Source organism: Carassius gibelio, chromosome B6 (assembly GCF_023724105.1).
Source record: "Carassius gibelio isolate Cgi1373 ecotype wild population from Czech Republic chromosome B6, carGib1.2-hapl.c, whole genome shotgun sequence".
Classification (NCBI taxonomy): domain Eukaryota; kingdom Metazoa; phylum Chordata; class Actinopteri; order Cypriniformes; family Cyprinidae; genus Carassius; species Carassius gibelio.
In genome coordinates this window covers 20,992,075-21,017,569 of record NC_068401.1, presented here as the reverse complement: position 1 = coordinate 21,017,569, position 25,495 = coordinate 20,992,075, and the positions used below count along the sequence as shown (strand labels likewise).

Sequence of the window (25,495 nt, the reverse complement as noted above, 5' to 3'; positions counted from 1 at the left end):
ACCCCTTTAAATAAAGTGTAACCTAATATGTGATCCTTTCAGATAACAAAAATTGATTTAAAATCTCTTCTGGAGCTTATTGCACAAGTAGATAACCTATACATGTTCATAAACTGAAGTTCATAAGAGTTAACCAAAAACACCTTAATACCTCTTTAATAACACATCAGACAAGAATAAAAGTTAGTGTTCTAAAAGCATAAACAAATGCGATATATTCACTTTCATAAATCTGATTACCAAAAAAAGAAAAAAGAAAAGAAAAAGGGGTATTATTCGGTTTCCCACATACACATCTTGACCAGATAGAAGTTAGTTATGGTCCTATTAATTCTTTTGTTACATATAACTTTTACATACATAACATCTATTCAGGATAAAACGTGGTCCTATTAATTCTGATTCTCCATATGAATTTCAGGCCAATTGAGTAGAATAACTCAACCTAAATACATAGTCTATTCCTAACAAAAACAAATAAAACAATTTTTTATAATTACATTGCACAATTCATATGCATCTCTTTTATTGTGATTTTTTTTATGTCTGCCTGCCCCATAATGCAAAAGTATTGTCAGAATGCATACATTTGTACAATAACTGATCTAGCATTTCACAATGATGCATTAAAAAATAATACTTTAAAAAAAATGATGTCATGTGCTTTATATAGCAACATCAGATGCATCAGATGACAGGAGACTTCTTGCTCCAGGTAGGGGAATCTAAACAACAAATGTGCAAAACACAATGAAGAATAATTTCCAAAACACTTTATTATCCCCCTTCCCCATAACCATACATATTATCAAATGATGATCACATGAATGCAGTGGAATGAACATGTACTGATCCCATCAAATGGTAGCAGCAAGTCATTTACCTTTAAGAAAATGAAAAATTTATTTTTGTAAGCTTTTAGTTGTTTTATGGCATTTAAACAAATAAGGGACACACAAATCATATACAAATAATTTAGTGGGTCAAATGTTTATTAAACTCTAGATTTTAAAATGTAAGGGTGTTTAGGTTTGCAAATTACAACTTAATTCTACAAATTCTAATAAATTGATAAACTGAACTGATAACTTTTATTTAAATAGGAGTGGTTCAATCAAATCTAGTCATTCAGGCTACTACTGGAATCATGACAAATTACTTAGGTTATTACTCCTTATAATGCTAAAAACAAAAAACACACACACACACACTTTTGAAGTCTCTTATATCAGCCATCCTCCCTGAGCAGTCTCTCACAAACATAAACGCACAATCTCCGAGTCACATTCACATCCTAAGGACTGTAAAATATAGGGATCTGTGTGACCAGGACACCATAGTAACAGAACCTTAGGTCATCTGAGAATCAGCAAGAATAAATGTGTCCAAAAGTCTTTGATGACCCCACGTGAGGTTGTTTTTCATGATAGGATTTTTTTTGACGTGCTGTCTGACACTGAACGCTTGTGAGATCTGAACGCAGTGACTGGCTTGGCCTTCATATTAGGACATACTAAGGTCTCATGTACGTCTCGTCTTTGGCCTTTTTGATTGGCGTTTGGCTTCATCCATGGAGAGTCCATCCCCGCTTGCCTGAGCGAGACCTCGAACACCCTGGATCTGACTGACCAGCTGCAGAAGAACTGGGATCACCTGGGAACGACATAATATCATTATCTAAGAAATATCAAGAATGGCAAGTTTTTTTTTTTTTTTTACGATTCTGAAAGAAAAAGAAACCGGTACCCGCTCGTGATTATAGACAGCAAGCAACAGCAGTAAGGTGATAGGAAGGGCGATGAAAGATCCCTGGGAAACATCTTGATCTGGTATTTTCCTCTGTGGAAAGCCAAACAAATTCACACAAATGAACCTAAGAGCTTGGGCTTTAAAAGACAATAAGTCATAATCTGTAAAATATTTTTAATGTATCCAACTGCACTGACAATACCGACACAAGTTTTGAACTAAATAATGATACAGTTGCTTTCTGTAGAGCTGCTTTAGAGCGGAATTGAACTTGTTTAATAATTGATGAATCAACACTGAACCGACTGAATAATGACACCACTGTCTTTGGGGTTGTCTGATATGCTTACAGCTGTTAAATCGACAAATTCTTCAACATTAACACAGCACACATGCTGTCACAATCTGTATTGTAGGACGTGCTATATAAATACGTGTGATTACTTGAGAATATCATAACATTTAATTAAAAATTCACACTATGGACAGAATTCTGAATACAGAATTTAGATAATTTTTTACACTAAATAAGCTAAAAGCAGAAGAATGATCTTTTAATGCACAAATTTGACCATTGACCATCAATGTTTTGTGTGACAAGGTTTTTACCTTAGGATTAAAGGTTAGTGTTACATGCTTGTGGTAACCAGAAGATGTGAACGAGACTTGTGGGAGTTTGTAGTCATACTGGGAGCGAGAGAGTGATGTGCCTAGCATCAACACATAGCTCTGCAAGAAGACAATAAAATGAAAATAATAATTAAAATGTCTCAACTTAAAAATCAAAGTATGGACAGATTAATACGAATATTGTAAAACCTAATAAAAATAGGAGTCTTTTAGGAATAAAAGTACCTCTCCGTCACGTGGCAAAGGGGCAAAGTGGAAGAACAGGGATTGGCCAAGAGACACACTTTGGAAGGGATTGTCAGGGTTGTCACTCTTATAGAGCTTTACCTTTAGAGAAGGAGGAACAACAATGGCTTCAAGATTTGATCAAATAAGAGAAACCATTTTGAAATGGTTGAATCTAAATGACTGCACCTACCCAGAGAGTGGGAAGATGCTCAGCGGAAGTGATGACATTGCCACTCAGATCAAACTGACTGATCTGTCTGAAGGCTATTATGTTTATTCCTTCAATATCAGTGCTGCCCACCTAAAACCATCCAAGAATAAACACATGAATGGAAACATCAAATAAAGTGTGTAAAAAAAAAAAAAAAAAAAAGGCAATTAAACTTCAATGATCACCTCAATGGTTTTGTGTGGCGGTAATGCTCTCTCAATGTGATCATTTCCTTCTCCTCTCAGCTGAATATTGTAGTTACATCCAGGCTGACATTGACATGAAGGAAAGGCAAGATTTGTTTAGAATCATAAACTATGTACTTGTAATTCTTGTGAATTTTTGTCAGTCATGCGGTTTGTCTGGACCGTTTTCTCCAATAGTCTTACCCGCAAGCCTCTGAGTCTAAACCGGCCCTCTTCGTCAGTAACCGTGTCCTCATTGTACATGCTGCACTCTCGCTGCCCCACTGCCTCCACAGCGACACCCTGCTCCGCATCGCCTCCTATTGACTGCACTGTTCCATAGCAGCTAATACATGTTGAAATGCACAAATAGAATATTTACACCACAATTGACAGGGCATGTTTTGTAAAAAGTTCAATACGTACACAAATCTTTTTCTTTTTTACATTTTATTCAATTCTTCAAAAATTGTATCTGTATATTTCAAATGAATTTTTTAATTGAATCATGTTTTCTACAAAAATACCAAGCAGCAGCAACAATAAATATTTTAACAATAAAAAGAATTACAACAGCGTTATAGTGCCACGAAAAAAAGATTACGAGATTAAAGTTGTAATATTTCGAGTATAAATTCAAAATATTACGAGAATAAAGTAGGGCTGTGCGATATGGGCAAAAAAAAAAAAAAAAACCTATCATGCTTTCTTTGATACATTTTGCAATTATAATCACGATTTTGAAACACACATACATGCTTTACAGTCATAAATGCATTCAGAGTATGAATTTGAAATGTATTTCCAAAAGAAACCCAATTAAAGCTTAAAGGGGGGGTGAAATGCTATTTCATGCATACTGAGTTTTTTTACACTGTTAAAGAGTTGGATTCCCATGCTAAACATGGACAAAGTTTCAAAAATTAAGTTGTACGTTTGAAGGAGTATTTCTGTTCCAAAAATACTCCTTCCGGTTTGTCACAAGTTTCGGAAAGTTTTTTTCGAGTATGGCTCTGTGTGATGTTAGATGGAGCGGAATTTCCTTATATGGGTGCTAAGGGCGCGTCTGCCGGAAGAGCGCACGCTCCCGTATAGCAGAGCACTGAGAGCACAACAGGCATTCGCTGATCAGAGCGAGAACGTCGCGAAATGTCACAAAAGAAGTGTGTTTTTGGTTGCCAGGGCAAGACAACCCTGCACAGATTACCAAAAGAGAAACAGCATTAAGGGACCAGTGGATGGAGTTTATTTTTACAGAGCATCAACGGAGTTGTGCAAGTGTTTGTGTTTGTTCCCCTGCATTTCGAAGATGCTTGTTTTACAAACAAGGCCCAGGTTGACGCTGGATTTGCACATCATTTATTTCTTAAGGATAATGCAATCCCAACGAAAAAGGGTCACGATCGTGTGTTGGAACCGCAGGCGGTGAGTAAAACGGCTTCAAATATCTCTGTGTTGTTAACTTAGCTATCGGCGTGTAAGCACATCAAGTAAACAACATGCGATGTTATCATTAAACTGCACGAGTAAAACTGCTTCAAATATCTCTGTGTTGTTAACTTAGCTATCAGCGCGTAAGCACATCAAGTAAACAACATGCGATGTTGTTATCAAACTGCACTTTCCACATGTACAGCTTAAAAAAAAAAAAAAAAAAGACGACAAAGTGGAACTTAGTCATTTTCCAAAACCGCTAAGCAAATATATACAGTTTCAGTACATACCACATAGAGAAGCCTTTGCTGATGCTGCTCTTGTTAAATTTCAGCCTCTGGATCTGTGTCACAGCTTCCAGACTCGCTCAACAAAAAAAATCCTACTCGCGCTCGTGATACTTAGGCTCCGCCCACACGTCACGCCTCTAGGCGCTCGTGTTTTTCCGGGAAAAATCGGTACAGACTATCTTTCTCTTATGAATATAATAAAACTAAAGACTTTTTGGAGTTATGAAGGATGCAGTACTACTCTATAGGTACTCAAGATTAACAGGATATTGAGTGAAAACGAGCATTTCACCCCCCCTTTAATCAAAAAGTTGTAACATGTCTCTAGAACAGACATAAGTCAAAATAATCTCTAAGTAACAAAATGTGTGACAAAATGTCTAGACATGGCAAAAAAAAAAAAAAAAAAAAAAAAAAAACTTTTGCCATGCATTGGGCATAGAGCTCATTGTAGCGGTGCTTCAGGTGTTGAAATCTTTGTGTTGCACCAGGTTCACACGTACTCCATCTGCAGTGTGTATACAGTATGTGTATGCAGGGCAGAACCAGCAGAGGGAGCGCATTAGTAGTACGAAAGAACATTAATATAATTCGCGAGCACGAATCTTTCCACTCGCACATGGATTTCCTTTGCTCTTGCATAAAACCAGGTGTGCGCGCTCAGATACATGCCTCTCTCACCCAGAGAGAGTGCAGGCACTTAAAACGCGTCTCACCTTTCTATTTCTAACCTTTACTGTTCACATATTTTACCGCATGCAGTGTGAACATAATGATCCGTTAACATGGGCTCGGAAAAACCCAGTCTGCTCTGTTGGATCGAGAGGTCGGGGCTGTGGAAAATTGTGGTATAAAGTGATTTAGAAACCGTGCACGCTCAAATCGTGATTTTATGACGATTTCGATCACACAGCCCTAGAATAAAGTCTAAATGTTTCGAGAATAAAGTCGCAATAGGCCTATTATGAGAATAAATTCGTAATACTACGAGAATAAAGTCGCAATACTACGAGAATAAAGTCGTAATAGGCCTATTACGAGAATAAAGTCGTAATATTACGAGAATAAAGTCAAAATATTTCGAGGATAAAGTTGAAATAGGCCTACTACGAGAATAAAGTCATAATACTACGAGAATAAAGTCATAATAGGCCTACTATGAGAATAAAGTCGAAATGTTTCAAGGATAAAGTCGTAATAGGCCTACTACGAGAATAAAGTCATAATACTACGAGAATAAAGTCGAAATGTTTGAGGATAAAGTCGTAATAGGCCTACTACGAGAATAAAGTCATAATACTATGAGAATAAAGTCATAATAGGCCTACTATGAGAATAAAGTCGTAACAGGCCTACTACGAGAATAAAGTCGAAATTTTTCGAGGATGAAGTCGTAATAGGCCTACTACGAGAATAAAGTTGTAATACTACAAGAAAAGTCTAAATGTTTCGAGAATAAAGTCGTTATAGGCCTATTGCGAGAATAAAGTCGAAATATTACAAGAATAAAGTCGAAATACTATGAGGATAAAGTCTGAATGTTTAGAGGATAAAGTCGTAATAGGCCTACTACGAGAATAAAGTCGTAATACTACGAGAATAAAGTCGTAATAGGCCTACTACAAGAATAAAGTTGACATGTTTCGAGGATAAAGGTGTAATAGGTCTACTACGAGAATAAAGTCTAAATGTTTAGAGAATAAAGTCATAATAGGCCTATTATGAGAATAAAGTCGAAATACTACAAGAATAAAGTGAAAATACTACGAGAATAAAGTCATAATACTACGAGAATAAAGTCATAATACAATGAGAATAAAGTCTAAATGTTTCGAGAATAAAGTCGTTATAGGCCTATAGAGAATAAAGTCGAAATATTACAAGAATAAAGTCGAAATACTATGAGAATAAAGTCAGAATGTTTCGAGGATAAAGTCGTAATAGGCCTACTACGAGAATAAAGTCGTAATACTACGAGAATAAAGTTGACATGTTTCGAGGATAAAATCGTAATAGGCCTACTATGAGAATAAATTCATAATACTACGAGAATAAAGTCGACATGTTTTGAGGATAAAGTCGTAATACTACGAGAATAAAGTTGACATGTTTCGAGGATAAAATCGTAATAGGCCTACTACGAGAATAAAGTCATAATACTACGAGAATAAAGTCATAATACTACGAGAATAAAGTTTAAATGTTTCGAGAATAGTCATAATAGGCCTATTATGACAATAAAGTCGAAATATTACAAGAATAAAGTCATAATACTATGAGAATAAAGTCATAACACTACGAGAATAAAGTCTAAATGTTTCGAGAATAAAGTCGTAATAGGCCTATTGTGAGAATAAAGTCGAAATATTACAAGAATAAAGTCGTAATATTACGAGAATAAAGTCATAATAGGCCTACTATGAGTAAAGTCAAAATACTACGATAATAAAGCCAAAATATTTTTCGAGAATAAAGTCGATATATTACGAGAATACATTTTCACATAGCCTATTTGGAATTTTCACAAAGAAAACAGTTTAATGTAATGAATTGTTTCACAAATACAGCAATCTTATCATTAAAAAGCTTGAAAAACACATTGTTGTAAAACACAATGGAACCTCAGTTACGCAAAACAACTGATATGAAAGCAGAGACAGTAAGATAATGTGGTCGCTCGGATGCAACAATATTCAAATCAATCCCGGTGGCCTGCAATTTCTCCCAGTGCTCTCAATCCGGGACATTTACATGCGCAATAAAGGCCTAAATCCTAGAAAAACTATGACTTTGTTGTCGAAGTATTACGACTTTAATCTCATAATCTTTGATTTTATTATTAGTTTTTTTTTCAATGTGCCACTAAAACCCTGTTGTAAAGAATAAATGTTACTTGAGCACCAAATTAACGTATCAAAACGATTCCTGAAGAACTGTTTGACATTGAAGACTACAGTAAAATTCAGCTCTGCCATCACAGCAATAAATAAAAATGTATTGCATTTTAATTTTATTTTTTGAATAAGAATTAGCATTTAAAATATTTTGTTTAAAGAATTAGAAAAAAACATTACTGTTTTACTGTATTTTTATGCATTAAATTCAGCTTTTGTACATACTGTATGCATATATTACCTAATGTTTATACTAAGCATTTCAACTGGCAGAGCATATTCTAGCATGCTGTGTGTTGCTGACCTGTAAGCTGTTTTGAAACCAGTGATGGGAATATGGAGGACCTGTCCTTCTTCTACTGTGATCATTTGTGATGAAGGCTCAAAGCGGAACTCCTTCATCATGGGCTTGAAATAATACTGACCAGGACTCTGAAATGGAATTATTTATAGATAAAACATTTATAAAAGATAGTTCAGATAAAATGACCATTCTATTTTTTGAACATGCAATCAACATGTCAGTCAGTGTTGTTTTCAACTTTATGGCCAAAAAATATTAATCCATTTTCAAAAAATAAATATGTTGTGTCGAACACAGAACTAAGTCAACCACATGAGATAGATTGTACAATAAAACAAAAGTGTTTAACATATCAAAAAGATGAGCATAATAACTAAGGGGCTGAGAAGACAGTACCAAGTTGTTGAAGGTGAGGAGACCAGTGTTCTGAGTGAGCATGTTTGAGCGGAAGCTGGCCCCACTAAGAGACAGCAGAACCCCAGAGAGAGGAACACCATCCTCTGCCTTTATCTGAGGGGCAAGAAAAAAAAATTAAGCATTTGATTCATAAAAATGCAAATACATAAATTAACTGTGATAGTTCAACTCGATGATGAGAAGACATTAATGTGACATTGACCTCAAAAGTTACGCCTGCCAGGGCAGACGCCTTGAAGTCTCCTGTGTTTCCCTCCTCTGCAGTCAGGACGAAGCCCTCTTTACTGGCACTGATTTCATACAGAGAGTCACTATCTAGGGGTCCAACACTGGTTTTAAAGGGAAAAAAAGGAATATTCATTTTATGCATTTAAAATGCTAGAGTACATTTAAGATTTCAGCCATAATGATGGCAGTTTATTTCTAACAGACCAACAGTCATTCATGTTGGCATATTTATAAACCATGCTTTTAAGCTAATATGCATTATTAAATACAGTTAAGAGAGGTATTAAATAAATGAAAGCAGTATGTTTGTGAATAAGTGAGATACCTGTAGGTTCCAGCTTCATCCGTAAGAACTGTAATGAGAGGGGTTGTAGCTCCTCTCTCCTTAATCGAGATTTCCACACCCTCCAGTGTAGGTGACACCTGCCCTTTGAGGAACAGTCCTGCCCGTCCCACAATCTCAACCATTTGACCTGGGCAGTTCTCTGTTAAAACAAATCAATCACTGTAGATCAGTTTCAAATATAAACTGGGGTAAAACTGAAACTGATATTAGTGACACATTTCAAGCAGCATAATGAGCCATTTTGTATAGTTAAAAATTATCAGAAGTCTGGCACATTCAAGTTACAAATGGCAGCAACTGCTATTATAGTAAAAACATGGTGGATACTTTGCCTGAGTCTAAATCAGGCATGTCAAGTTCTGTTCTGGAGGGCCACCTACAGTGGGGAAAATATTCATTTGATCCCCTGCTGATTTTGATTGTCCATTTACAAAGAAATGAAGGCTCTGTAATGTTTATGGTAGGTTTATTTTAAAGTGTATAGAAAGAATAACAAACCAAAAAAAAAAAAATTACACTTTCAGTTTTGATTGTAGAGATAAGAGCAATACATCAATCAAATCTGTAAAGGGTCTACTTTTTTTGTATACAGACATAATAACAACAAAACTTTGTGCACTTATAAAATAGACATAACAAACAAGGTGTGCTGTCTGCAGCCTTTGTCAGCTCTGATCTTCATTTAGACGCATCATTAAAATGAACTGTAACTCAGTGAATACTCCAAGAAGAGACATGAGAGAGATATCTATAGAAAGCTTGACATGTCTACTTGTAAACTAAACATGTGCTGCAGAAAACAAATAAAAACGGACATCGCGTTGTTTTCATATGGATTACTTTAAAGGGGGGGTGAAATGCTCCTTTTCACTCAATATCCTGTTAATCTTGAGTACCTATAGAGTAGTACTGCATCCTTCATAACTCCGAAAAGTCCTTAGTTTTATTATATTCATAAGAGAAAGATAGTCTGTACCGATTTTTCACGGAAAAACACGACCGGCTGGAGGCGTGACGTGTGGGCGGAGCTAAAGAATCACGAGCGCGAGTAGGCTTTTGCGTTGAGAGCTTTTGGAAGCTGTGACATTATCGTGAGGGAAAAACCATCATCCAAAACAAACCATGGCTTACAGTCAGATTCAGCCGTTTATTTATGATCCAGAATCAGATCCAGAGGCTGAAACTGAACGAGAGCAGCAGCAGCAACGACTCACTCCGAGCAGGGCTCGAACCCGGGTCTCCGGCATGGGAGGGGACGCACTAACAAGGAGGCAGAGATATTTGAAGCAGTTTTACTCACCGCCTGCGGTTCCAACACACGATCGTGACCCTTTTTCGTTGGGATTGCATCTTCCTTAAGAAATAAACGATACGCAAATCCGGCGTCAAACTGGGCCTTGTTTGTAAAACAAGCATCTTCGAAATGCAGGGAACAAACAAAAACACTTGCACAACTCCGTTGATGCTCTGTAAAAATAAACTCCATCCACTGGTCCCTTAATGCTGTTTTTTGGTAATCTGTGCAGGGTTGTCTTGCCCTGGCAACCAAAAACACACTCCTTTTGTGACATTTCGCGACACTCTCGCTCTGATCAGTAAAATGTCTGTGCTCAGCCTGCGAAGTCTGTTGTGCTCTCAGTGCTCTGCTATACGGGAGCGCGCGCTCTTCCGGCAGAAGTGCCCTTAAGACCCATATAAGGAAATTCCGCTCCATCTACGTCACACAGAGCCATACTCGAAAAAAACTTTCCGAAACTTGTGACAAACCGGAAGGAGTATTTTGGGAACAAAAATACTCCTTCAAATGTACAACTTAATTTTTGAAACTTTGTCCATGGTTAGCATGGGAATCCAACTTTTTAACAGTGTTAAAAACTCAGTATGCATGAAATAGCATTTCACCCCCCCCCCTTTAAAACTAATATAAATTAGTGTTAAAGTAATCCATAAGAAAACAACGCGATGTCCGTTTTTCATGTCTCCATTCAAACAAATATTCTGTGTTAAAGTAATCCATATGAAAACAATGCGATGTCCGTTTTTCATGTCTCCATTCATTATCTTCTAATGCGACCATGCCGCCGCGCTGAACGCTCTATTCAGATTCTAATGTTTCACTGAAGAGCGCGGCATGAATACACCCACACGACAGAAGACAACGCAGCAAGACTGTTCAAGTTTTTTTATTTTACCGTTTGCTTCGTGATGAGAGGAATAAGACATAATTAAAAGCTTGATGTAAATAATATAAATAACAAATAAATGTAACTGTAAAAAATGTAACAAACAATGCTGTTCTTTCAATTTACCCCCCCCCCCCCCCCCCGCCCTTAAAAAACCTGAAAAAAATATTTGTCAGCTATTTTCAACATTAATAATAATAACAACAACAACAACACATATTTTTATAGAAAATAAGATTGTTAAAAGGATTTCTGAAGGATTGTTACCTGGAGTAATGTTGCAAAAAATTCAGTTTGAAAGTCGGCTTTAATTGTTCCTGATAAACTGCACTCCCAAGTGGATATTAAATTATGTTGTAGGATAATTAAATATATTCTATATAAACTACAAACATTAAATTGTATAGATTTATTTTGTCTTCACATTCTATCTTGTAACTCCTCCCTCTCAGTGACGCAGCTGACTGAGAGGCTGACTGAAAGGCTCATTATGCAGCTTATTATGCGGGCCTTTGTCTTCTCAGGTGTAAATCACAATGATATTCATGATAGTTGACGCCTACTCACATATGACTTTTACCAACAAAACGTTTCTTAGAAAATTTAAATCAATATATTGTTTTCTGTAAGTGAGTAAACAAGATGGTTTTCACATAATTTAGAAAGAAAAATTCTAGGCTACAGGTTCCAGTTCCCAAAAGTCCCGGGAACCAATGTTCTGTATGTGTTTTATGGCCTCAACATTTTTAGTTTTTCACTAACCACGCATAACATTTTTTTCTCTCAAAAACACAATCATGTACATACACGCTTGCTCACATATTATAATAGCCCAGTTTGTGCTGATTACAATGAGATTAGACTTTAGCCATTTAGAGGTGTATAAGAAACTGAAAAAAAAAACATGAATGTCAGGGCATGGCAAAACTTCTCCAGGCCCCAAAAATACCCTTCGACTCCAGAGGGTTAAGGATTTAGAGAGGATCTGTAAAGAGGAGTGGACCAAAATCCATCCTGAGACGTGTACCATCCTGGTGACTAACTACAAAAAATGTCTTGCTTGACAACAAGGGTTTCTGCTCAAAGTATCAAGTCATGTTTTTACACGTGTGTGTGTGTGTATATATATATATATATATATATATGGATTTTTTGGTTGGTATTTTGCCTTTATATCTTAAAATAAACCTACCATAAAAAATACAGACCCTTAATTCTTTTGTAGTGGGCAAACTTACAAAATCAGCAGGGGATCAAATAAATATTTTCCCCACTGTACCTACAAAGTTTAGTTCTAAATGTATCCTAAAACAAGTAAAATGTTTGTGGCTTTGTGTTGTTGCACACTCAAAAGATTAAATCCATCAAGTATTCATTTGCTTCATATCTCTACAAGAGCGATTTCTGAGTGATATTCATCAGAATAGCATTTTTTTTTTTACATTTAATAAAATAAGACCAAAATGCTATCACATTACGAGTAATTCTATTTTAGTGAGCATGCAACTGCGATAGAGACGATAGTGCAAAATGTTTTATGTAGCTTTACAAGTATTAATTTAATTCTTTGTGTGAACAGGGTTAGGGTTTGTTGTTGGTTAGCTGTTTGCAATTTGTTCCATAATTGTTGTGAAATGTCCTAGACACAATATGCATCTATTATTATGAAATTAAAAAAAGCTTTAAAAAGATTGCACTCTAACAAATCTGACCTCCAGTGATTGTAGCCTCTACTTCAGGAGGGTAAAACAGGAATTCTTTGGATGAAGGTGTGACTGTGATCTTCTCCCCAGCCCTAAAACAGCCAACAGAACCAAGATATAAAATTAAGAATGAAATTTGTAACTGGTAGGAGAATACAATGTGATTATATGTTCTTTGCAAATGATTTCACAATACTTTTAACACAGATTGTCCAAAATCATACCGTGCCCAGTAGGAGAATTCATAATGGAAAGGCTCATGGAGTTCATCTGGTTTCTCTTCCACTGGGTGGCTGTTCTCGTCTCCTCTTTCTTCCCTCTCCTTCTTACGGGCAGCTATTTGCAGAAGCTGCAGCTCCCATCGCTGCTCCTCGTTTGAGCGCAGGGGCCCCAGAACCAAAGCAGGCTCACTCTCAATGGAAGATCTATCAAAATGAAATAAAAATACCACCAGGTACATTAAAAGCAATAGTCAGAACTCAAACAAACAAGACAGACTTTACACTCTTTTAGATACACATAATAACAATTCCCTCACTCACTTGATGGTGACAGTGACATCCAGCATCTTATCAGTGGTGATGAGTCCGGTCATGTGGTGTCTCACAGCAGTTAGGGTTAAGATGCTTGGGGCAGACCTGAGGAACAAGGATGAAAAACAACAATGTGGATTAGACTTCATTTAATAATGTTACACAACAAGCACATACTAGAAAAGCAAAGGAGCAAAAGGGAGAAAGCTGGAGCAGCTACTTTGATTTTAATATAATGCTTGACACAGGCAGTCACATACGTGTTGTAGGTGTAGTAATCTTGTTCAAACTGGTGACAGGAACGTGGAGTCACTTTATAAACACCTTCGATTAAAAGACATTTATTACGAACTTTAAGCTTTATGAATGTAATGAACGTACAAAACTGAAGGAAAAGCTGGGCTCACCTGGCTTGGACAGACAGAAGCGATTGACTCCTTTGGACAAATTGTAAATACCAACATTCTCTGGTGAGCTGCCATCTTGGAAAAATTCCTAAAATTATGGACAAATAATGCATCTTCAGAATTACCATTTTAGTATTGTAACAGCTGATTCTGGCAACTATGTGATCACTCATCTTTAAATATTGAATGTTTTCAGTCCTCACCAGGGTAATGGCATGGGACAGTGAACAGCGCAGCAAGTATCCGGTTTGTCTGAACTCCACTCCCTCTACGTGTGAGTCAAGTACATCGATCTCCACTGACTTGTGCTTCCAGCACCACTCCTCTTGGTTGATAGACACTGTGACAACCAAAGGTTGTTAATTTTCTTAAACATAGTTTTACGTGAATAATGTCTACACTACTGAAATCCTGCACAATTTAGCTAAAAAAAAAATCATATATAGCAATTCAATAAAATTCCAAAATTATAACAAACAAATCATATTAATAGGATGAAAACCTATATTATCAGGGGTTAAAGCGGAAAAAATCCTGATCCTGAACTTTTTTTGGGGGGGGGGGGGGGGGGGTAAAATGGTAAATAGACTGAGATAGACCTGAATCTCTTCAATAATTATGTTTGGCACCATTTATTTAAAAGTACGATTTCAAATAAAGTGTTATCTTCTAAACAATAACAAGTGCTTCAAGTGCTTAAATAATTAAGTGCTCAAAGTGCTAAAGAACTGAACTGCTAAACTGAAGATTAGAAGTGAAATCCAGGCTATTACCACTTTTTTTTCTGGGATAACTCGCATGTTGATTTGAAACCATCAGCCTAGTTAACGCTTTTTTTTTTGTCTTCTGCCAGTTTTATACACTGGGTGACCAGTGGCTGCGAAATTCTGAATGACAAATCATGTTTTGGTATAAATGTGCACAAACATATTTTTTAATCGCAGACATGGTCAGTCATAGACAACGGTGTGTCAGCTAATAGTTGCTGCCGGCTAGAGACTTGCACCCCCGCGGGACCCAGCGCCACCGATTGCGGCGCGGGACAATAATTGATGGGTGAATGCGGATGCGGGCGGCAAGATGTGTGCGGGTTGCGGGAAAATAAAATTATTTGCGGGACTCCCTCAAAGTGGAAATATCTAACAAAATAAAATAACTAGAAACAAATAGACCTTTATTTATAATAAAATAAAATAAAATAAAATAGACTTTGCGGAATGGGAGGATGCGGATGATACCATAGACAGCTACGTGTAATTCGATTCCAAAATAGCATATATTTTGATGGATTAGAAATTTGATGGATTAGAAGCACGCAGACCGGATGATGTCCTCCAGTGGTGGAAAAGACGAATTTCCAAGATTAAGCAAACACGCCATGTACTTTGCATTCCAGCTAGCGGAGGGCTTTCATTATTTGCGGTCGCATACTGGAGCAGAGACGGATTCAACTGAAGCTCTCAACAGTCAACGACATGATATTCCTGCATGGGCACAAGTAGTCGTACAGTTTTTTTTTTTTTTTTGTAAATTCAGTTTATTTTTATTTATTTATTTAGCTAAATATTTAAAATTGGTCTATTTTGTTATTGAGGAATAAGGATATTTTTGTTAAATGTTTGAAGGAATTGCGCAGGCCCCATTAGCTACTTTTCCTTTGAACATGAAATAAATCCAGGTTTATTATTTTTATATAATTTATTAGGCTATATAGCATAATTATTATAGGTATATATATATTTTTTTACATTTCTTACTTTTTTCCTGTATTTCTATGTTCTAATTGTTCTTTGTTCATGTTCATACTTTTAATTAAACGCAAATAAAACTAAACATTTGTTTATTTTCCGTTTCTTTTTAAATTTATATTCAACAGTGTATGCAATGCATTAAAAAAAAAGAACAAATGCTATACGTTTACCTGCGGGATTTTGCGGCGGGAGCGGGAGAACGTCGTGGTTAGTTTGAGTGCACGGGCAGCGGCTCTATGACTGGAGTTTGGTGCTGCGTTCCTGCCAGGTTTTTGAGCTCATCACTATTTTCAAACCAACGACTTTGTACCATTCCAGGCAAGTCACGCCAAACTTTCTGTGCGCAAGGAAATTTAGCTAGATTATTAATTTTATTGCAACGTGTTACAGTGTCCTAAAATGTAATTTTCAACATGTACCACTTGCATAAACACTGCATTCATAGGGGCTGTCACTGTTGTTTCGCGTGCTGTGACGTCAAAACCCAGAGTACATCGATCTAGTACGAGTTCACGGATGGGAAGTCACGGATTTGACTGCCGTTCCAGTGCACTTTCCCGGGTTTAAGGTTGGAAAAACATTTGTTACGGGTTGCCTGGAACGCAACATAAATCATAGCGAGCAAGCACTTTCTTACCGCTGCCGGCATACAGAAGCTTCCTTGAACAAATAATGCAGAAACAAGCCCAGGGCTCTCGGTTTCTTGCACCAACTGCCAAAAAGCGGCATTTATTTTTGAGTCTTTTATCTATTGCTGGAAGTCTAGGACAGCATCCCCACGGTTCATAAACTTGCGCTCCATTTTTTTACTTTAATACTTTAAGCCCTGTATTATTATTATTATTATATATTATTTTTTTTTGGATTAATTGCATAATGTCTAGTTGTTTAGTACCTACCCAAATGTCATATAACATTGTGCGTAGCCGTGTTGCATTATATTGAAACTTTGTTGATGTTTTTATTGTCATACGTGTTCTGGTTATTTGACTCTTTATATGGCGATAAAAGAAAGCTTTGTTGAGTTTTTTTAAGTGGGGATCGGGGGTGCACCAACCCGGTTGGGACATAGAAGGGGGTGCGCAGGAAAAAAAGTTTGGAAACGCTGATCTGCAATAACACGGTTTGACCAGTGTGGCGCTGTAGCGTGAGACTGTAATTCAGCTCTCCCGATGAAGTTCAGGAGAAGACAGCGCTTCAGAGCAAACGCACCCGATTCCGAGGGTGCTGATCTGCGTGATGGATGATTGTTAATATTTGCTGCTCGTTTTTCTCCCAATAACAAAATAAACACATAAAAAAAAGACAGTGGTGAGAAGGGAGCAGTTTAAAATGCATCGATTAAAAAGATGTGGATGTTTGCACAAGCTCTGTAGTTCAGTACTCCAGTAGAGTCCAGTCACGTCACGTTTATTTATGTAGTACTTTAGTACTATAGATAGCCTTAAATCAAGCAGCTTTACAGTATTATTAAACATGAAAAACCAGAGTAAGTGTTATTAAAGGTATAGACTTTTATTAAAGGTATAGTTTGCAGAGATCAAAGCTTGATCTAGCTCGGGACTAATTACACATGACTTTCAAAAGCTGAAGTAATAAATATATATAAACATATAAATACTTTAACTAATTGCAAAAGCTGAATAATCAATTAATTTATACTGATTAATCAGCAAAATAATCTATGATTAGTTGATTAATTGACCACATAATCGTTAGATTAATTGATTATAAAAATAATCTTTTGTTGCAGCCCTACAACAAAACCCCAAAACAAATGCTGACTATTTTTACTACTGTTCAAAGGTTTCCAGATGATAATGTTTTGAAAAATGTGTTTCAGTCTTTAGTGTGTCACATGATCCACATGAGTCCGTGTATGTTTTTTTTTCTTTAGACTGCAACAGTTTGACCTAAAAATCTCTTTTTGTGTTCTACTGAAGAAACAAAGTCACCTACATCTTGGATGCCCTGGGGGTAGGCAGATAAACATCAAATGTTGATTTTTGGGTGAACTATCCCTTTAATATTTTTGTGGAAACCTTGACACTTTTTTGCAGGATTCTTTGGTGAATACGTAGTAAATTTTAACAGGATTATTTAAAATATTTTTAGTAAAATTTCATTTTCTAAAATAATGCAAAATTATTTAATGCCACATTTTTTTTTAATCAAATTAATTTATCCTTGCAGAATAAAAATACACCGTTCTTGAAAAAAAAAATACCACTGACAAAAAACACTATCATTCAAAAGTTAAATAATTATTTTCATTGCTCATTAAAAAATAAAATAAAATAAAGAACACATCATGTAAAAACAGTGCCTACCTTTGTACTTTCCGGGTAACACATTATTGAAAGTGAAGCTGAGAGTTTCACTGCTGCCAGACAACTGGAGGTTTTGCCTCTCTCCTTGTCTGCTCACAGGCTGAAGAGTGACTGTCAGATCTCCACATGCCACTGATGGGACAATTCAATCATTGAGGCAAAGACAGAAAGCACATTTATCTAATTGAATCTGACAGTGGACATGAAAAGCCAGCTCACCAAGACAAGACACAGAGCCAGAAACAGATGCTATGAACTGAGTGAAGAGAAGGTCAGTGATAGGCTGATCCACAAGTGAGATATCGAGAGAGTATGGCTGAAGAGCAAGTCCAGCCTTCACATCACTTTCAGGGAGGATCACCTGTACAGCACACAAGGCATCTAAATTAATTTGCTGTGCAATTCACAATTCAAAGTTTAAAGTCAAGTCACAACATATATTCTCATTACCTGTATGCTGTAGTATCCTGGTTTAACTTGAAAGCAGAACGCTCCATGGCTGTCACTTTCAACAGAGCGGAAAAAGCCCTCATCCTGTTTCAGAGTCGAGAGCGTAACTCTGTAGTGCCCAAGCTGTTTAACAGTCTCAGGGAGACGGATGACTGAGATGTGACCACACACGCTAAACCTGAAAATGACAGTGGAGCAGAGACATTAAATAGAACCTCCTAAAGCTAGACGAGACACCTCGTCTCTGTTTATCTTCTAAAAAAACAGCTTTCTGAGGACAATTCTTGCCTGCATACTCACCCTGCAGTGATGATGTCTGGCAGCTGAGGAGTGCTGGGGGCAATCTTCACAGTGACCGGCTCGAAAAACATCAGCTCCTTGTGAGTGTTGATGGTGTAAGTGCCTGTAGTCATATTCTCCAATCGGAATGAACCATCTTCTTTAGTTTCCACTGTGAAAGAGATAAAAGAGGCGGCAAGATATGAATGCAATGTGTTAATTTAGCATAAATTTATTAATTAACCATGAATTGTGCAGTACTTTGGATATACCCTAATATGCCTAATTATGTAAATTTCACTTAAGTGTATCATCACAGTTACCTTTAATTTGGTTGTTAAGCGTTACTACGGCATCTGCAACACCCTTTCCATCGGGGCCATTCAGAACTCTTCCCATCACAGAGAATCCCATGACACGGAATATCGGCTGAAAGACAAAACAGGAGAAGCACGCTAGAAACCAGGTTAGGCCACGGAGCAAGACCTACTGTTTTGTACATTATTTACTTATTTATTTTTCCTAACAAGGATTTAATGTCCATTTGCACACTTCATGTAAATTCTAATACTGTCCAACCCTGATTGTCAATTTAGGTGTCAAGTCATCTTTCCAAATCTGTGAGAACGAGTCAAAGAATTGAGAAACTCACCTCCAACGTTAAACTGCTGTGTTCTACTTTGAAATCCATTCGAGAAGGAGCAACGTCAAAAGTGATTCTCTCTCCTCTGTAATATGGGACCTACAATTCAAGAAAAAAGACTGACATCTGTGCTTTATCTTTACATAAATAAGGCTGCATGAGATGGATGAAATTTCATTTGAAAGTAGATCCAGAAAGTAATGAAATACTTATCAGAAGTCTTACAGGCATATCTGATTTGTCTCCAAAAACATTTATATTTACCACCAGATATTAGCCATTAAGTGCAATAATCCAGTAGAAATGTTTATGCATGACGGGCCATATGATCCACACAAAGATGTAATCCAAGTATAATTCCATCTAGGATTTCATGGGGCCTAAAGCTGCACCTGACTGTATGGATTATACTGCAGTGTGCTAAAAAGAGTAGCATTAAAAGGTCTTAAGTTGAAACGGAGCATAATTTGGAAAATATTTTGATATGCAGTCAAAAACTATGAATGTGCCAAGTCATTTGATGCTTTAAAAATCAGTAAAAGAACTTTAAAAATTAAAATCAATCCTTAACTGAAGAGCCAAACCATGAAAATTACATAATGGCATCTCCCTTTCTGGAGATGAGTATTCTGTAGAATTTTGTATCATCTGAGGTTTATGGATATATATATTTAATCAAGTCAGATTTCAATAGTCTAGGGGAGAAAAAATTAAAAGCATGAACATATCAGTTTCTTTGCATTATTTAGAAAATAAAATATTTCTAAGATGAAAAGAAATGACACTGCTGTCTTTGTCTGTAGAGTCAGAGTGCAGAGTCAGCTTGTTATTCTTTTCCTCTCATGATTTGAACCAAAAATAAGTTCTTCTGACAATAAGAAACCAGATTTTATTTATTTGTGAAATTCTCTCTCTCTCTGTATATTGTATTATATTATATTATATAAACATGGATAATCAAATAATATAAAGGTTGGTGAAAGTAAATTCTTACCACCGTATATTCACCACTGGGAAGGCAGGGGAATGAGAAAGTGCCATCCTCACGAGACTGGGAACTACACACATAGACAAGGGAAGGGTCGCCGACTAAAGCTCCATCCACAGGAGCCACACTGCAGCCACTGATATCCTGAAGAAATATTAATACAATTGTTTAAAGTCTACTGGATAACAGATGATGAATCTGTGCACATTAGAGAACATTATCAAATTACGCAATGGGATTCATTTAAAGTTTTGTGTGTATCATCTTTTTGTAGTTGGGCTGTGAATCTAATAAAACCTTTTACCTCCTGTGTTACACTGGCAGAGTAAAGGAGGAAGCTGACTCCTTTCATGGGTTCACCATCACTCTGCACCTCTCCAGAGACATCATATCCCTTTACCACAAGAGGAGCTGCGGCGGGGGCATTTTCATTTGACACAACCACAGTGGTTGAGCTCTGCGAAGGAACAAAAATAGTGAACCAAGTTTCCTCAGAACAAAACTGCATCTACATTTAACTTGGATGCTTTGACATAAATGTTATATGTGAATTAGCAAAACTGCAGTGGCATGAAAATCTTTCTTCAGGTGTTGACACATTCGTCATTGAGAAATGTGTTTTGTCAATAAGAAAGTTTGTACTATATACCTGCTCAAGGGTCCATGAGGCATGAGTGGCGGTGATGTCATAACTTCCTGGAAGCACCTTGAGGAAAGTGTAGCTGTGAAAAACAACACAAACAGGGTAAAATTATTTTTATGTTTAATTGTTAATGGTATTTATGGACAATGAATATTATTTTAAAGTGATAGACCAAATTAGGGTTGGATATTGTTGCTTGTGTTCTTATTGTTTAATTGAATAATTATTTTAATTCACAGAAATTTTAATTTAGGTTAAATCAAGTTTAATTTCAGGAATAGCTGAAAATTATAATACATATATTATTCAAAAAAATATTTATCATAACCAGTAGCCCAGTGGAATAATGCCATTCAATCTGAATTTATAGTTTATAAGCATTATGCTGCAGTCAGTGTCCAAAGAAATTTTGCAAGCTCAAATTCTAGGTTGACCAATAGACAATACTCACTGGCCTCCAGCTTGTGTGAGGACACTTTGAAGGACATCATCTTCTCCTGCTTTTCTCAAACTTACTTCAATCCCTGCAGGCCCTAACAAATGCCCTTTACTCAGGACCTAAACGAGGAAAGAAAATGAGCAGGTTTTTTTGTTTTATCTTACATAATAAAAACTGTATTACAATGTCAGATGTGAAAAATTTCAACCTACAGTTCCCAGGACTGAAAACCCGGTAAAAATGAAGTTGATGTCTTGTTCTTTAGTGCAGATGTCTGTAATTCCATCTACATGTAGGTCCACAGTTGTTGGCTCTGCATACAGATAACGTATAACACAATACATGACAGGTGAAAAATTTAGTCATTAGATAACCGTGGATTGATACAAGAGCAGATTAGAGTATAAAGAACTCTGAAATTGAATTATACATGATATAACCACTGCTTGATATGTGAAATCATTCCTTACCAAAGCTCCATCCTGATGGTGGTTCTATCTTTATAACAAAATCACCCTGTAAAAGATTGTAATCCCTATTAACACAAACATACACAAAAACCACCAGGCTAAATATTAACAAAAAGCATGACTCGCTAAAATGACTATAATTTTTAATGGGTCATATATATATCGTATATGACATTTGTGACACTCATCTAAATGACTGAGGCTGGAAACGGTCTCTCTGATAGAGTGAATTAAGGTGAAGCTGCTGGTGCAAGGATATAATACAGCATTGCAAGAGTCTGTTAGGCTGTCCCTCAGCCCACTTAACTCTTGTTCAAGTTTAAAATAGACGGGCATGTCAAAGATGAATTTTGCCCCAATTTACAACACCAGAGAAAGCTTGCAGCAATTTGCGAGTACCGGTACTATGCCAATAAATGATTAGTTTAAACTCTCCTGGGAAATCTTCTACATTTTGCAGATTAGAGCTGTAGAATATATCAAACTTCATCATATATCACAAAGGAAGTAAGGGTTGTGATTTGCATTACAAGTTGCTTTTAAATACAAGAATCCAAAACGTTTATGAAGATAAAAAACTACACAAAACAGCTAAAAACATTCATATTTGTTTTTATAGCATTCAATTTGTGCATTGTTTAGAAAAGTACCCTTGGATAGTTAGGACAAACATATTTTGCCAATTCGAATTATTGCAATCAGAGTCTAGCCTTTGCTCATAAGGACTACGTTTTAAGATTAAATTTGAAACAATTATAAATAAGTCATATGAAAAAAAAAAGGTCATATGGCAGTGTACAAGTAGAAATGGTATGATACGCTATTAGTAAAGCGTAAAAACAGTAAAAATAGAAAGCAGAATGCAAGCTTAACTCTCCTCAATTTGCTTATATGGATGGTCTAGACATTTTACACAAGTACATTGTAAATTAAGCCTTTTCTGCTCAATTTGATTTCCATTAATGTACTTATACTTGTTACAGAAGGTCATTTTTTACTTAGCTCTGTACCCAAAAAGAACAGGAAACATTCATGTTGGATGCGTAATTATTTCATGGCTTAAAATTGTGAAGTATATAACTGTCCTCTATATATTGTAGCCTTACCACACTTTAAAAAAAAGACACTTCCTTATGATTCAGAACAAATTACACAATACATTCTAAGATGACCTTGGATGTCTGACAGCTCATTCACTCCTGAGTTACAGTACTGTACCTTGTCATAGAGAGGGATCATGAAGTAACCATTGATTGGTGTACAGTCAGTCTGATATTTCAGAGAGCCCTGCTTAGTGTACAGCTTGATCTGTAAAGGACACACGCATAGTAAACGTTGGTCATCATAAACCCATTTTAGACTCAGACCCCAAATGAAACACGTAAAACCAGTACGAACTACATGCATTGCTTGTCTAACTGAAGGCAATTCGTTCAGCTATGTCAGTGATTACTTTGAGTGAGGCAATGCTAATGATCGAAGGCAGATCTGCGATAATAACAATTAGCATGCTTGGACAAATCATGTGTTTTGCTGACAATGCTTGACAGTTGGGTAGGTAGCTGTCATGCAACCTGCTACCTGCTACATTCACGACAGACGGATCACCGGATTATGCGATTTACAACCTACACGCATAACTGTTTAGGACAGCAGATGTAGTATATATCAGAGCATCAATTCAGTTCCGGTTTCCGGAACTGCCTGCGCTAGCTAGCTAGCCAGCTACTCATTTTTTAACCAGAACTCTCATGACTTACCTCGATAACGGAGTAATTAATTTCCACATCTGACTTCACAAAGCCCCCGCAGCCTACCAAAATGTCATCAGTACCATTCACAAATGTCACACACAAGAAAGATAGAATAAGAATCGTTAATTCCTTAATTCCACTCATCGTTCAGCGCTGGTGAAGCCTACTAACGTACACTGCACATGGTTTAGATGACTTCAGCCAATCATTTTAATGGTGACGCTTTTTTTCTTCTTACTTCATTCCTATTGGTCAGTCTCGACGAGTGTCTATATTCATTGTGTTCATTGGCTGTTTGAGGAGAGGAACTCGAAAACCTGTGAATCAGGTTAATTAAACATTACAAAGATTTTTAGAGCTTTGTTTGAAGCATAATTGTTTTTTATATTGAATGGAATGGTATTTCTCAAACAAAGGTCCTTGCAGTTGCAAGAAAGCAGCAGAGAGCCGATCCAAAATCTCTACGTGCTGTTACAAACATTAACAGCAGGAGGTGCAATTGGGTGTTGGGTTGATAGATACAAACCACCATGCGAGCTGAAAAAAGGTAAAAACACAAATATATTAAAGACATGCTGATACTGCCAATAATCCCGAATAAACTTAACGGAAATAAAAGGTATAAAAGCAAATAGATCATAAAAAAGACTTTAACAGAATCATTTTAAAACAGGCATTTAATGTCTCGTCACATAATTGTCATTTTAACTCTTCTCTAAGGTTAGCTCCAAGAAGCCTATTATATCCTTCTTTATTGCCTATTGTTTAGTTGTAGTTTTTTTTTTTTTACATTTAAAGGGATAGCTCACTCAAAAATTAAAAATCAGTCATCATTTAGCTACCCCCTCAAGTACAGTGGCGTGCGAAAGTTTGGGAAAACCTTGCAGAATCTGTGAAAATGTGAATAATTTTAACAAAATAAGAGAGATCATACTAAATGCATGTCATTATTTTATTAAAAAAGGCTCAAACATTCACTGATGCTCCAGAAGAAAACAAGATGCATTAAGAGTTATAACTTTTGAACATGATGAAGATTTTTCATATTTTGTTGAAATATAATTTCTTTTTTCAATTTTGTTCTGCCCTTCGTTAGCAACAAAAGATACTTGTTTCCCACAAACACAAAGTAAATACAATTTACCTTGATCTTCAAATTCCAAAAGTTTTAACCCCTCCAGCTCTTAATGCATCTTGTTTCCTTCTGGAGCATCATGTTGCATCATGAATGTTGGAACCTTCTTTTAATAGTTGTGTTTGAGTCCCCTTAATTGTCCTCAGTGTAAAAGAAATGGATCTCAAAATCATACAGTCACTGTTGGAAAGGGTTCAGATATGCAAAGATGCTGGAAAATTGAAGAACCTGCAGGACCAGATTTTTCTGAAGAACAGTTCTCAGTTTAACTGTTCAGAACAAACAAGGGACTCATGTCGTGGATCATCCAGGTAACCACACACAGTATTAAGAACTAAGGGTTCCCAAGCTTTTGAATGGGGCTATTTTAATAACTTCAGCATTTTTTTTTGTCTTGTGGTATACATGTAAACATCTTTTATGTACAATATCTTACTCAGGACAGTACTAAATAAAAAATAACATGCATTTAATATGATCTCTCTTATTTTTTAAAAAGTATTCATATTTTCACTGATGATTCTGCAAGGGTTTCCTAAACTTCTGCATGCCACTGTATTGTTCAAAACAGTACCCCCCAAATGATTTGTGTGTGTTCAAAAAAATAAAGAAATTCATGCAGGTTTGGAACAGCATAAGGATTAATGAGTAAGCAATGACAGTTTTATTAAGGGAAGAACCATCCGTTTAATGCTTTTACCATAATTATCATATTTGTGCTATGATATGTATTGTAAACAGCTTTCAATCTTTTTAATGCCAAAGAAGTCTTTACATTCATTTTCTTCTCTCTACTCAGTGGTAGGTAACACAGGGTGGCAGTGTTTACCACTGAGTACTTCTCTTCACGCAGCTGTCGCAGACACATGCT

The 25,495-nt window shown here is 36.4% G+C and overlaps 1 protein-coding gene across 1 annotated transcript; it reads right to left on the bottom strand.

Annotated features, from left to right (window-relative positions):
* Nucleotides 1-758: 758 nt before the first annotated feature.
* LOC127959839 (nodal modulator 1) lies at nucleotides 759-23,686 on the bottom strand. The gene is made up of 31 exons (XM_052559228.1): nucleotides 23,496-23,686; nucleotides 22,954-23,043; nucleotides 21,736-21,781; nucleotides 21,478-21,578; nucleotides 21,278-21,384; nucleotides 20,833-20,905; nucleotides 20,488-20,640; nucleotides 20,190-20,327; nucleotides 19,205-19,294; nucleotides 18,876-18,981; nucleotides 18,574-18,724; nucleotides 18,274-18,451; nucleotides 18,043-18,184; nucleotides 17,824-17,955; nucleotides 13,946-14,082; nucleotides 13,743-13,830; nucleotides 13,596-13,659; nucleotides 13,345-13,440; nucleotides 13,027-13,227; nucleotides 12,812-12,894; nucleotides 8,896-9,055; nucleotides 8,545-8,671; nucleotides 8,322-8,435; nucleotides 7,926-8,053; nucleotides 3,208-3,349; nucleotides 3,004-3,087; nucleotides 2,798-2,908; nucleotides 2,605-2,706; nucleotides 2,359-2,478; nucleotides 1,747-1,839; nucleotides 759-1,653 (listed from the first exon to the last, which is right to left on the bottom strand). The coding sequence occupies exons 1-31, from the start codon at nucleotides 23,631-23,633 to the stop codon at nucleotides 1,522-1,524; spliced, it is 3,627 nt and encodes a 1,208-aa protein (XP_052415188.1). The 5' UTR covers nucleotides 23,634-23,686; the 3' UTR covers nucleotides 759-1,521.
* Nucleotides 23,687-25,495: the final 1,809 nt, after the last annotated feature.

Bases quoted from the DNA above. Each gene is read 5' to 3' on its own strand.
- LOC127959839 (XM_052559228.1), bottom strand. From the start codon at position 23,633: ATGAGTGGAATTAAGGAATTAACGATTCTTATTCTATCTTTCTTGTGT. The intron at 19,295-20,189 runs GTAAGAATTTAC...CTTGAATTGTAG, and splicing joins CCAGTGGTGAATATACGGTG to GTCCCATATTACAGAGGAGA. The intron at 12,895-13,026 runs GTATGATTTTGG...TGGCTGTTTTAG, and splicing joins GAATTCTCCTACTGGGCACG to GGCTGGGGAGAAGATCACAG.